The 15010-nt window shown below is 46.1% G+C and overlaps 1 protein-coding gene across 5 annotated transcripts in view; it reads left to right on the top strand.

Moving 5' to 3' along the window:
- The window catches only part of LOC119443163 (disintegrin and metalloproteinase domain-containing protein 11-like), a 123063-nt gene that overhangs the window by 45692 nt on the left and 62361 nt on the right, over positions 1-15010 (top strand). For all 5 annotated transcript variants that reach the window (XR_007465769.1, XM_037708327.2, XM_037708328.2 and 2 more), the window contains 2 exons: positions 2659-2730; positions 13803-13898. Coding sequence is in view for 4 of the 5 variants with exons in the window: in XM_037708327.2 (XP_037564255.1) it covers positions 2659-2730; positions 13803-13898 (168 nt within the window). In the remaining variant the exon portion in view is untranslated. The remainder of the gene's footprint in view (positions 1-2658; positions 2731-13802; positions 13899-15010) is intronic.

Below are 15010 nucleotides of genomic sequence, written 5' to 3' on the forward strand. Positions count from 1 at the left end.
ACCTGACCAATCGAAAAAAAATTTCTCAGGCATACTTGGTCATTTAAACTTTGCTACAGCACTGTCAAATCCATTTCAACAGGACAGTGTATAATGAAGACTTAAAGTTCACATGGCATGAGACGGTTTTCGACACAATCTGCTTGCTCTTTGGTGCAGATGTCACTGTTTTAAATGCTGGATGTAGCTGCACGTCCTATGGTGTTCTTTATCGCAAGAGCAGAAATAATTACCACAGAATTTTTTTAATGCTGTGAATGTCATTATATAATTATTGCACACTGTTTGACAATTGTGCAGCAAATTTTCTAATGCAACAATATTAACTAATGCTTGCAACTTCAATGCCTGTGAGTAAGATATGGGCAACCTTGCAACCTACATTGCAGCCTACATTATTGAATGTTGAAAAACATTGGTCTAGTTTTGTTGGTGGAGGTTGTCTCAATCATTCAATTCCAATTTGAAAGAAATGTGTTTTCTGATGTATTCAATTCACAATCGAATATACCGTTTCCTCTGTTCACACATGCACAGTGTTTTACTGTTTATTGGCATTTTAAAGATTTGTCAGTAAAGCACAGCCATCGCAAAATGGCACTGGCAGAAGGAACAAAGAGACAACTCACCTCATAATATGAAGCCTAATAGCATGAGTAAATATTATCCTTCTCAAATGATGTCGGGCAAGGATGCTGCATACTTTGTATCAACTACTGGTGTTATCTAATGGGAATAGAATAAGCTGGGTTCTTTGTCACTTGGCTGATGCTTGAATGCTATTTAAATAAATGAGGCAGAAACTGCACTTCAGCAATGGTAAATTAGTGCCTCGTTTCTATGTGGACATTAGCCTCATTCAATCAACCTTAATAGATAATACAGTGTTCAAGTCATAATTATTTCTACCAGTGATGTACTCGCAGGGGTTACTTGCAATCACTGACATATCCCCTGTGGACACCCTGTGCATCCCCACATCACTTATTGCACAAGACATTTTAACTATAGGTATATTGCTTTTGCATGTTTTATTAAAACACAACCTAAAGAATGTACATCCATGTTTCAGTGGCAGAACAACAATGACAATGGTGGCATGACAATAACGGCATGTCAATGACCACCGTGAGAGTGTTAACAGTTTGTTGACAGACATCTTAGCTAAGGCCTGTGTGTCACAGAAACACCGATAATTACTGCTGTGCTGAAAACCATTTGCAAACAACAGCGTTTTGCTTTCGCAAGAACATCCAAGTCTGTGTCATTATTTTAGCAATTAACTATGACTATTCCAATTAACTGGTTGCCTTAAAATTTTGCAAACCTCATCTTCACTTCACCTGCTTTCTCTATGCCAAATGCTACTTCCGTATCTCTTTTATATTGCCGATGAGAACCATTTAAAATGTACGCTTTGAGCATCACGTTACACCATTACATCAGAAGCTCAGGTTTCCTAAGATATGACTGCATTGTGGAATAAATTTTCTGACATTGTGTTAAAGCTACACAAACTGGAAGCTTGATGACTGGCTGTTGCCACATTGTACCATCAATTTAATCAATGACAGGCAGACATTGTGCACACAATCATCTCAAGGCAGCCAGCTAGAAGTGGCACACAACTGGGTCAGCCTAGAATATACCTAGACAGTGCAAGCGAGAAAGCTCATCACAGTCCCATTCATGGCTTTAGAGCAATGCATGGTTGGGCTGTTTGTGACCTCCTCATGTTGCATCAGTGTGTGTTGCATTGTATAGTACACAAATTGCATGCTTACCATAAAATTTGAGTAGATCATATAACAAATGATCGAGCAAAGCAAAATGTGCGCTAATGAGCTTTCCAGCTGCCATCAATGTAACCTGTACCAATTATTTTTATCCGAATTTTGATTTCCTAGACTACTCTATTTTCTGCACTGCTTTTTCGGCCTCTTCTTGGTCTGAAAAATCAGTTTGAAACTGTAATATGTAAAATTCAATAGTGCTGGTTCACTTATTTTTACATGCAAGTAGAATAAAAAGTGAACGCAAAGTTCCAAAAAGAAGGCTCACATGTTGCAATACATGGTCCGCTCACAGCTACAGTGGCGGCACTACTGCTATGCTAGTTTGCTGGGAGTATTGGTCTACTGGTGACATCGCTCCACTGAGATGTTTAGCAATTATGCGATAGGATGCCCACCTGCATTTTTGTCCCCCTAAAAATGATTAATGCAGCACCTTGAAAGTGTAGACTGGCAGACAGCAAGTTCATTGGCTCCCCACCTGCACAATGGCGTCAATTAGCTTTGAGTTCACCTGCTGGGTGTCTTCTTTTTCCATAAGCTTCTATTGCTTTTTGCTGCTGGCTTGGCCTTCATCTAAGCCTAGCTATTTTTGCATGCAAGGTATACAGTGTCCTAATGTTACTGTGTTTTCCACCACAGTCTCCACTTGAAAATAATAGTGTTTCGCTGTGCAAGTATGCTTGAAGTTGCTATTCTGAGAGGATTGCATAGCTCATACAGTAACATCAACAGTTTTGTTCTGCAGTATTCGCACTGGTTTTATTTAGTAATGTTCATTGGTTCACCAGAGAATGCTGGAACTTATTACTGCCACCAAGGAGCTTGCTTTAGCAATCTTCTCTTGCTCTTTGCACTCCCACAGCTTGAAGACTTTCGCACTTGTGGCAATGGCATCAAGGAGCAGGACGAAGACTGCGACTGTGGCACTATGGAGGTAAGCAGGCTGCTTGCGCAGTTACCACCACCATCACACAAGTAGTTATGTGGCTTTTGTTTTGAATTTTTGCCTTTCTTGCAAGCAAGTTATACATCTGAAGGTGGTTTACACCATTAGCATTTGTGCATACATTTTCAAGCCTGAACTGTACATGCGCATCGTCTGCACACGGTGTCAGTACGAGGGAGAAAAAGAAAAACTGCACTGTCTCCAAAAGTAAAATTTCATTTTCATTGAGGAGAAAAAGCACCTAATTTGCTTGCAAACAATCTCCATCGTAGCCGATGGACTTGTCCAATCTTGTCTCCCACTGTTCGAAACAACTGTGTAACTGCTGAGGCTTAATGCAGTTGAATGGCCTCTGTGAAGCTATCTTCACTTCATTTGTCATAACTGATCAATCTTCCATTATTATTTCTCTTCTTTAAGAAAAGCAGAAGAAAGAAAAAAAGCACAGGGCACTTGGTATAACACAAATGGTCTCTGGGGAACGTTGGCCCATCTCTGAGAGGCTAAATATAGTTAAACCTGCTTATAACGAACCTCCATATAACGAATTCCTGGATATAACCAAGTTTTTCGATTCCCCGCCGTTACTCCATAGAAGCACATGTATTTGAGACCCCCTCGATATAACGAATTTTCCCCTCCGACCACCACGAGATTTCGCCCCAAATTTTGTCATTTTTGCGCGAGCAGCAACCGGAAGCACCTTCTCCGCCGCGATGGAATGCGAAGCGAGCGCACGTGTGCGAGGCGGCCCTGCATCCCTCGACCCGGCGATCTTGCCGCTGCGGGCGTGACCTTCCCCCCTCCCTTCATTCAAATCTGATCCTGCCGCTTGCTGCAGCTGGCCTAGCCCGCCAAGCCGACACTCTCTCCTTTTCCAGCTGATGTTGCCGACGCGCTGGTACACGTTGTGGCACATCAGACTCGATGAGCGCGGACACGCGCTGTGGCGGCGTGTGGAAGCGCCGCTGGAGAAGCGAGCGAAGTGACCTTCGTGCTGTTGTCTATCGCTTCAACGCAAACTGAGCGCCGAGAACACACAGCACGCAGAAAGCTACTAGCCGCTATACCGACGCACCTACACTGCTAGACTCTGCCGCAACAGCCGATCGCTTTCAAGATACGGCCTGCGCGACCGCGCGCCGCCCCGCTATCCCTCCCCCCCTCGCTCCCTCGCCGGTGCCTCGGGCGCAACGGAAGAAGGCGCGCTTCCTCCCTGCTTTTCTTGCGCGCGCGAGATTTAGACGCGGTCGTCGGCTCCCCTCGCACGTTTTCACTCGCACATACAGCATACGGCGTGCGGTGACTGCGTTATCGCCCTTGGACTTACGGGCACGCTAGCGGAAAAAACGCGCGGCAACGCGTCATGCCCGGCAAAAGCGGCAGGAATCGGGGGTCTTGCGGCGTGCCGCGCGAAATGGGTTCTGCGGCAAATGCCGCGTGCCGCGAGATGAACCAATCAAGAGCGACGAGGGTGACGTCACGGAGTCATCACAACCGGAACGCCGCCGGTCCGCGCCGGGTTTTCAATCGACGATCGTCTCTCGCATGAAACAACGTAGGGATGGTCGATGAAATTTTTTAATCGATTAATGATTAATCGTTCGTCGGTTTAGCGTATAATCGATTAATCGCTTTCGCTGCGGGGTTTTTCGTCGATTAATCGATTAATCGACTTTTTTTTCGGGCGCTTTAAAAAGGCTGAAACACAGTTACCTACTCACCTATTTTACCTATTTAACGTTTGAAAGGTGGAACCAGGATAAGAAATACAAGCGTATAAACTTTGATAAAAAATAATGTTTAATTTGTTAGAGGTCAACTATAATTGCCACTAGGGACTAGTGGCAGGGTGTTCATATTAACACGTGTACTACTTGTTTATCTTTCCCCGGTGACCGCTTTTCACCGGCTAACAAATGTTAAACGTTATCGCTCGGCGCAGGGCGGAAAGTTTACTCGAACGTTATCGAAGCTTCTATCCGTTGTCTACTGTCACGGACGCTTATGTAATCTGATTGTATGAGCGACGCAAATTGTCCAGTACTTTCTGGAAGACACGCGGGCACCAGGGCGACCCCAGTGCTTCGATGGGGTCGCCCTGGAACCTTCGATGACTTATGTATAAAAGCCGACGCGTTTCGCCGCTGATCAGATTTCGACGATCGCCGACTGTGTTCGCCGCTATCGTTGTGCTTCGAGTGCAACTTGCTTTTGTGGGCACAGGTTCGCCCAATAAAACATCTGTTTCGTCATTCACAGCTTTGCGACTGTTTCCTTCACCGTCACTACTACGTGACAATATTTAACTTTTACGGAATTTTTAAAAATCGCCTGTTGCAGGTAGCATAATTCTTATCGTTGAGTTGGGTTATTCGAAGAGGCGGACATCAGTAGCATGAGAAATCGAAAGACATATTCAACCAATTAACAAAAATTGACTAATGAACTTCTTAGTTAATTACTTTACGACACATATTGCAATTTACGAATTGTAGCGGTCAGTTTGCAAGACGCACCTACTTGAAATGAATTTCCAGGATGACACCAGTTTCGAGATATTATGTCTCAAAGGGTGGGACGAATTACATGGGCGTTCCAGTTACTTTTGTGCTTCAATGCATTTTGGTAAAAAAGTAAGTGGACCAACAGTGCATTTTTACGGCGAGTATACGATGGTGCATATCACCAAGCTGGTGTCATTCTGTAAATTCATTCCAAGTGGATACGCCTGACAAGCTCACCGGCTACAATTCGTAAATTGCAATATGTGTCGTAAAGTAAAAACTAAAGTTAATTAGTGATTTTTGTTAATTAGTTGAATATGTGTTTCGATTTCTCGTGCTAATGTCCGCCTCATCGAATAACCCAGCTCAATGATAAAAATCGCCACAGGCGATTTCTAAAAATTCCGTAAGACTTAAAAATGAACACCCTGCATGTTAAAAATGGCACTTACTGAGGAGGGTGGGCATCGAGGAAGGAGAAATTAAAAGATATCATCGCAGCACGACTGACATGAAGTAACGGCGCAACACGTGATCGCCACATCAGAGCGCGTGGTAGGTTTAATGCTGCCGGGTGCAGGGCAGCAGCGCAGCTGAACGGGAGCGCACCCACTTGAAACTACTGCGAACCAATACGTTGTCTCTCAGGGTCACGTGCTGACTATATACTGCGAGGTAAAAAGCGAAAGAAATGGCTTGACGGTGAGTTCGCTTGCCAAGACTTGCAGCCTCACGTAATGCTCTCTCCTAGTTCATTTCTTCCTCCACTGGGGCGGCGTCACTCCGGCCCCAGGCACCTTGTGTGACGCGTACGTAAAGCGGGGAAGCGCTTGGCCAGCTCGGCAGGACTCGGGAAAACAGTCAACAGTCGCCCTGTCTTCGCAGTCGCGCTGCCGTTGCTCGTACTCCGCATTCTATAGTACGATTTCAAAATTTTCACGCCACTTTAGTCACCGTCTGGAAAACGATTAATCGAACTGCTTTAATCGATTAAACCGATTAAATTAAAGGTAGACGTCGATGACAATTAATCGTTTTGCGGCGTACTTTTAGTCGATTAATCGATTAATCGTTCATCGATATTACCATCCCTAAAAAACGAGCGCGCGCGGTGTTGCTCGCCCGTTCGGAGAGCGCGGGAGATCTTATCGCGCTGCCGCCACGGTGGCCTCGCGGCAAGGCGCTGACGCGCGGCAACTTGCCGCTCGCTGCTCTATGCTGCTAATTGGTCAGACAAAAAGCACATCATCTGGTTCCCGGCACACGTTGGCCGACACGTACACGGAACCATCCTTAATGCCAACGAGTTGGCTCATTCCCGGGCGCGAGGTCTCACATTCCGCGTCGGGGAAAACCACTCGGAGGCTGAGGACGTTACTAGGTACTTCAGAGACCCGTTGTTAACCTTTACTGAAATTTGCAAACATTACCAATTGGAGCGGGGGAAGTACCCACTCCCGCACACAAACTTAAACAGAGCTCAGTCTATCACTCTACGTCTGTTACAGACGGAGGCGTATGCATCGCCTCTAAAATGTTCGAAATACATGGATGGCATAGAGCCGGGGTGCCCGCGCTGTGGCCACCCCAAATGTACCTTACAACACATGCTGTGGCAATGCCCTACGTTGCGCGAGAGCAGCGAGTCTCCCTCTACGGAGGCGGACTGGAACTATCTTCTCACTAGCCAAGACAAAAGAGACCAGCTTAGGGCCATCCAGAGGGCCCGCGACATGGCCGTGGAGTTTAACCTCCCCGTCCCGTCGTGGGAGTGGCCCACCGGTGTCACCCCCTAATGGGGGTCGAGCGCCGCCTCCGGATAATAATAAAGTTCTTTGCCTGCCTGCCTGCTGCATGACGCATGACGCGCGCGTTATTTGCCGCTAGCGTGGCCGTACCCGTCATGGACTCCATCTTTATATAGCAAATACGGATCTCAAGGGCCATACTTTTGCTGGCGGAAACCGAAAATACGTCATAGTTGTCGCCCCCGGCACTTTGGGCGGCCAATTCCATCGTCAAGCCACCAAGCCAAGCGACATGAAAAGTCAAAATGGCCGCTCGGGCCGGCGCGGGGTGGCAGTTCGCAACGTATGATGCGGGAACGGTCCCATAGTTGCGACGCAACAGCGGGGTTACCAATGCATTGAGTTCTATGGGAGCTGTGCCGGGACCGGTCGAAAACGACGTAACAGCCGGGAAAACGCAGCCCCCGGGAACGTAACAGCGAGGTTCTACTGTAACACTATACGACGCTACGACGCCATCGTGACGCTCGCTCTTCGTTTCCGATGCCTCGCGCTTGTGCGAAACGACACGCGTACACGCATCCGGGACGCAACACTACATTTGCTAGTAGGTACAGCGTTTGACCGCTGGCGCCACGCTGCGCCGCTCGCGCGTACCGCGTTTGTAGGTGGTTTCTTTCGCCGAGGGGCGCTCGAACGCATTCATACGGTTCGCATGAATGCAACGCTTCCAAGCGTGGCTGTATGGCTGAGTGGCTACGGCGCTCGCTTTGGGAACATGCGTGCGCTGGTTCGAATCCCGCCCGGGCTAGAGTTTTTTTTTAATATCACGCTTTTCTTTTTTTCTCTCTCTCTCTGTTTGCCAGCGGGGTCGTTTGAACCCCGGTGCCACAGCGGCAGCCGTGGTACCGGGCGCCGACGCGAAGCGGCGGTCGTTGGGGTGTTGCGGAGCGCAGCGTAGCAACACCCCAAATAAAAAAATACTGCTCCAGTCAGGTAGACTGCTCCCTCCCTGATAGTGAGATTATATTTGGATCATCAAAACAGTGATGCGTTTATAATACCACCGATCCCAACAGCAGGCTAGTCACCACCAGCCCAGCGTTTTCTCCGTCAACGCCTCCTCCGTTCCAACGGCGGCGGCTAGAAACATGGTACGCGCGAGCGGCGCGGCGCCAGCGGTCAAACGCTGTACCTACTAGCAATTGTAAATATGCATCCGGGACCTGGTGTGACATTCCGAGGATGAGTGCTTCGACGAAAACGGAAAACAGGTGCGCGTTACAATTGAGGGCGCGTTAGAATCGAGTAAATACGGTAAACGATTATTTTTCGAATTTTCGTGCCGAACCTGCATATAACGAAATACTCTTTATAACGAAGTTTTCCGGGAATTTGTCAATTTCGTTATATCCAGGTTTAACTGTACCACATCACAGGCAAAGCAGTAAGAGTTGGGGTGCTGTCGTGGTGAGGAAACCAGTCACCCACATTCCGCAATTTTGCATGTTTGCCTCGCGCATTCTTTCTCAATCGCCTCAATATATCCTAGTAAAATTGCTGTTTGACACTCTGTTCAGGAGGAACTAATTCTCGCTGCACAATTCCACAAACACCGACCAAGAAAAAAATAACCAATGACCACTGTCTTCACACAAGTGCACTTGTTGCAATTTTTTTTTTTTTTTTTGTCTTGGTGAAGACGGTGGTGTCTTTAGTTGGCTCTTGGCCGCGATCACAAAAGCTATTCCAATCTGTTTTTATTCCAAATCTGCCTTCTGTGATGCGTCAAGATGGCTCGGGCCCTGTCCATGCGGGTGCAGCACCCACTCTTATGTGCTGGGCCCGAGTCATTTTCACCTCTCATGGAGTGCTAATGGTGGATTTGGAACAAAAACAGATTGGAATAGTTTTCGGGATCATACCCATGTCACCACACCTGCGATGGTGGCATAGTGGCTTTGGCATTGCGCTGCTAAGCCTGAGGGCGCTGGATCAAATCCCGACCGCAACGGCTGCATTTTGATGGGGGCAAAATGCAACAGTGCATTGGATGCACGCTAAAGAATCCTAGGTGGTCAAGAATGAATCTGGAGTCTGTCAATACGGCGTGCCTCATAATTCTACCGCGGTTTTGGCACGTCAATCCCGAGAGTTTTATTTAGACACCAATATCACCATCTTTCACCAACCGTGATGATCTTCGAAAGCACATTTGGTTCCCTCTGAGTGTGATTTTTCAGATCCTACAGTGTTCTTTGTTTTTGTCCTCTGTGAGCCCTTGGGGAACAAACTTCGTGGCTCATGCCCAAATCGAACTCTCAAAAGCTATTCACAAGCTCTCCACATCACACCAGCTACTTCTTGAACCTTATCAGTTATGTAGCGATGACTCTTGTTGGTTTTTTTTTTCGGAACGTTTTAAACAATCTTGTAGGTACCACTCGTTGAAGGTTGGCCAAAATGAAGATGGCCTTTGATGCTCATGCCTCCTCTTGGAAACACTTAAACTACTCAAGAACTCGTGAACATTTGAGTACTTGCTCTATTAGCATCGTGTGAAGCATTGGAAGTGTTTCTGTGGGCGTTTTTTTAAGGACGAATCAAAACCTCAAGGAGATTCACTGTCCATTACGAACAGACACAAAAATTTCGCGAAAGTAGCATTACGGGCAACTGACACCACGAACCCGTAAGACATTCTATGGTGGTGTTGGCTTGGCTACTGACTTGTGAAGAGTTCGCCTACAACCATCTTGCGGGAGAACGCAGCAATGTAATTACAAAAACTCTGTGAAGCCAGTTTGTTTTTTGTAGGGGTCCCTCCTCGATCGTGTTTTGTATATGAAATAATGTCTGCAGGGAGCACACAGTGGCTGCATCCCCATATGAAGGACCATACTGGCACCAAACAGTGCCCACTGCTGAATGCTATGTCTGAATTAAATTTGAGCGCAAATGGCCACAGTTTAGCCCCTGATCAATGCAGCTTGCTGTGCTATATATAAGGCCCATTGTGGGTGGCATCAAAGTTATCGCATTTTTGCTTAAGTTTCATGTTCACTTGTGCACAGCTGATGATTTCAAGTATTCAAAAACTATTAAGAAAGCATTCAGATTTGGGAATAGCGACTATTTGATTCGGGAATCCATGGGGGACAAACAAAAGTACATACTGACTGCTAGCTAAATGTTTATTTTCAGTTCTGACAGATAAATATCCAGAAATTCATGAACACATGACTGGTTTGTGTTTGTAGAGCTCATCATCAGCCTATATTTACGTCCACTGCAGGACGAAGGCCAATTAGCCCTGTCTTGCGCTAGCTGATTCCAACTTGCGCCTGCGAATTTCCGAACTTCATCACTCCATCTAGTTTCCTGCCGTCCTCGACTGCCCTTCCCTTCTCTTGGTATCCATTCTGTAACTCTAATGGTCCACCGGTTATCCATCCCACGCATTACATGGCCTGCTCAGCTCCACTTTTTCCGCTTAATGTCAACTAGAATATCAGCCTATATTTATGTCCACTGCAGGACGAAGGCCAATTACCCCTGTCTTGCGCTAGCTGATTCCAACTTGCGCCTGCGAATTTCCGAACTTCATCACTCCATCTAGTTTCCTGCCATCCTCGACTGCGCTTGCCTTCTCTTGGTATCCATTCTGTAACTCTAATGGTCAACCGGTTATCCATCCCACGCATTACATGGCCTGCTCAGCTCCACTTTTTCCGCTTAATGTCAACTAGAATATCGGCTATCCCCGCTTGTTCTCTGATCCACACCGCTCTCTTCCTGTCTCTTAACGTTAGGCCTAACATTTTTCTTTCCATCGCTCTTTGTGTGGTCCTTAACTTGTTCTCGAGCTTCTTTACTAACCTCCAAGTTTCTGCCCCATATGTAGCACCTGGTAGAATGCAATGATTGTACACTTTTCTTTTCAACGACAGTGGCGATCTCTCAGTCAGGATTTGGTAATGCCTGCCATATGCACTCCAGCCCAATTTTATTATTCTATAAATTTCTTTCTCATGATCAGGGTCTCCTGTGAGTAATTGACCTAGATAAACGTACTCCTTTACAGACTCTAGAGGCTGGCTGGCGATGCTGAATTCTTGTTCCCTTGCCAGGCTATTGAACATTATCTTTGTCTTCTGCATATTAATCTTCAACCCCACTCTTATACTTTCTCGCTTAAGGTCCTCAATCATTTGCTGTAATTCATCCCCACTGTTGCTGAATAGGACAATATCATCTGCAAAGTGAAGGTTGCTGAGATATTCGCCCTTTATCCTCATTCCTGAGCCTTCCCATTCTAAGAGCTTGAATACTTCTTCTAAGTATGCAGTGAATAGCATTGGAGAGATTGTGTATCCTTGCCCGGGACCACTTTCTTGATAGGTAACTTTCTACTTTTCTTGTCGAGAACCAAGGTTGCTGTGCAATCCTTGTATATATTTGCCAAGATATTCAAGTATGACTCCTGTACTCCTTGGTTACGTAATACCTCTATGACTGCTGGTATCTCTACTGAATCAAATGCTTTTTCATAATCTATGAAAGCCATATAGTGAGGTTGATTGTACTCCGCAGATTTCTCTATTACCTGGTTGATGACATGGATATGATTCATCGTAGAATATCCCTTCCTGAAGCCAGCCTGTTCTCTTGGTTGGCTGAAGTCAAGTGTTGCCCTGATTCTATTTGAAATTGCCTTGGTGAATATTTTATACAATACTGAGAGCAAGCTAATGGGTCTATAATTCTTCAATTCTTTAACGTCTCCCTTCTTATGGATGAGTATAATGTTGGCGTTCTTCCAGCTTTCTGGTACACTTGAAATCGTGAGGAATTGCCTATAAAGGGCGGCAAGCTTTTCAAGTATGATATCTCCTCTATCCTTGATTAAATTGACTGTTATTCCATCTTCTGTAGCAGCTTTTCCCCTGGTCATGTCTTTCAAGGCCCTTCTAACTTCATTGCTAGTTATAGAGGGGGCCTCTGTATCCTGTTCATCACTACTTCGAATGAAAGTAGCTTGGCTGCTCTAGGTACTGTTTTGTGTTCAAAAAACGGAGTTAAATGTCATTGAAACCAGTTCAAATAAACATCTGTAATAAATAAACAACCTTCGTCAGAAGCAAGGAATGGCGCTACATAAATTGTGGCAATTGTGTATGCACACCAGACCATGTAGGGTTATCAGCAGATACCGACAAGGTTACGCACGTTTGATAGCCGAAGCATACGCGATTCACATAGGAGGCAATAGGGAGTTTTAGTATAACGGAAAACGCTTACATTAGCGTTAGTGTGCGACACAACGCTAACGCAAAGAAAGGCTGCACTGGATGGTACAAGGTAGTGATTTAGAATAGCGGAACGGAGCAAAACGCTAACGCTAACGCAAATACATTTGGGCGCCATCTCGAGGCGGATACAGCAAACATGAGCAAACCCTCTCGTTAAGCCTACTCCGCCACAAATCGAGAACGTATATCGGAAACAACGCCCATTTGTCACCTGTACGCCGCTGTCGAATCATCATCACACAAATCTAAAGCAAACACGAACATTAGTGGGAAACGAATGAGCCAAACAGTGCAGGCCGACGACTCGATAGATCCGAAGTGGACGGCTCTCGCTTCAACAGGCGCCGCCATCTTGCTCTACGTACGGAATTCCTTGCGTGCATTAGCGTTGAAGGCTATATTCCGGAAATAGCGTACGTACATAAGAGTTCTGGCTACATTTACATTCTGCACATGCGCAATTTGCAGCACGCAACGCTAACGTTAAATCCTTGCGTTTGCTGTTTTCCGCTGTACTAAAACTCCCTAATGAATGTGTGAGCACAGCTTCGATATCTCTAAGCAAAAAAGAAATCTCATTTTTAGAAAGTGCACCTTAGACCATTCCTGAAGGAAAACAGCTTTTTTAAATATCGATTATTCACCCCTTTTTCTGCGTAGAAACTTTTATCTGTGATTTTATAGCTTTGACGATATGCTCGATGCATGTGGGGGGCTCTGCTTGTTCCACATACATATATTGCTTTGTTGCAATACACACAACATTGCTACTCAGCGCATATGTTGTTGATCTTTCTTAGTCCTGATTTTATGCACCTTCATAACATCTGTTCCTTGGTAAGTAAACCTATTGGATGAAATGAACAATTTTGACTGGGCTGACTTGGCTTGAAACGTTTATTTCTTTGTTGCAATACACACAACATTGCTACTCAGCGCATATGTTGTTGATCTTTCTTAGTCCTCATTTTATGCACCTTCATAACATCTGTTCCTTGGTAAGTAAACCTGTTGGATGAAATGAACAATTTTGACTGGGCTGACTTCGCTTGAAACATTTCATTCAGAATGCACTGCTCAAGTTTGTTGTTCATTACATTAGGCTCTGCATCTGTGAAGTCAGCTGGCGAAATAAACATGGCAATGTCATGGCTTGCATTAGAGCCAGTGCTCTATTCACCATCTTTGTTGTGTGGCTGTTGAATAGTTGGCTTGGAATTGACCTTTGCCCTAGCAAGGGCACTGACATGGTGCATGAGGATGTCAACTCTCCATGGCACGTTGCTATGCTTAAGCTTGATCAACAAGAACTGCAGTTCTCGCAGATCCATTGCAACTGTCCGGTATGGTGTTCAAGAAGGACTCGGGAAAACAGCTCCTGAACCATTTCATTGACCTCTCAAAGATCTCCTTTCTAGAAACATCAGCAGAGTTGTTTTTCTTAGTCCCCACTAAAGAGTTATTTCCTAAAATATCTTTTTGTGCCATTCCAGGAGTGTGCAAAGGCTGACCCCTGCTGTGACCCAATCACATGCAAACTGCGTGTTGAAGCAAACTGTTCAGCAGGGCCATGCTGTGAGAATTGCAAGGTGGGTGCTGATCATCATCTCCCCAGCTAAATCGCATTATCTGTGCTTTAGATTTGGTGGTAGATGAGTGGCGCCATCTTCGACGAGCGCAGTCGACCACCGTGGATAGCATTTCGTGAATTTTCTTCCACGTGTCAGAGATTCAGGGGCGTAGCCAGGGGGGGGGGGGGGGGGGGTTGAGGGGGTTCAAACCCACCCCGAAATTTTTTCCGCAACCCCCCCCCCTCCCCACTTACCCACCCTTTGTTCTCGTCGCTTTGCGCTGACATAATTCATGAAACCGGTGCTACTATCACAATTTCATTCCTGGGCGCTTCCGTTTGGGTTGATAATTTACAGGGAATCATATCTGCATATGGAAAAAACTGTCACGGTGTTTGTCAAGGCTTTGACACTCTGTGAAGTTTTGGGCGATAATGTGGCGGCCGCATTCTGAAGCAACAAATGCGCAACAAATGAAGCAACAAATGCGGCAGCCGCATTTTAGGTGATGGCAAAAACGCTCGAGGCCCGTTTACTTAGATTTAGGTGCACGTTAAAGACCCCAGGTGGTCGAAATCTCCGGTATACATTTCCGCCGCTTCCCTTCAGGTGCCGGTTAGGCCACGCACGCGCAGGATCTTAGGCTACGTTCACACTTGGTCTCAAAGCTCTCGGAAGCGGCAAAATCTTGCAAAAATCCGCCCGCCTAGGCGGCAAAACAGGCAGAAAAACAGGCTGCGAGCCAAATCGGTCTCGGGCCGAATTTTTCGCCATGACGAAGTGGAAACGCGGTGCAAAGTCGTTCTGCTTCACTGGAAGCTACACTAACACTAGCATGTAAACAACCGGTTGTAAAATTGAACATGGCACTAAAAGTGTAGGCTGTAATGCTGATCGACGCGATCAAGAACCAGCCCTTTCTCTGCGACAAGAGTGGCACTAAAACGTACTGTCAGCAATACTCGCGATAGTATTCAACGTCGTGCGACCGGAGGTGCGGCAACGAAGCCTTGGCATGACCCAACTTCTCGCGCTTTTGCAAAGCCAGGCGAACCCACCACCGCCGTTTCCGAGGCGTCCGCGTCTTCCGTTTATTCATTGTCCATTTCTAGAAAACAAGTAGGTAGAAG

This window comes from Dermacentor silvarum, chromosome 2, assembly GCF_013339745.2.
Source record: "Dermacentor silvarum isolate Dsil-2018 chromosome 2, BIME_Dsil_1.4, whole genome shotgun sequence".
In the NCBI taxonomy this organism is placed as follows: Eukaryota; Metazoa; Arthropoda; class Arachnida; order Ixodida; family Ixodidae; genus Dermacentor; species Dermacentor silvarum.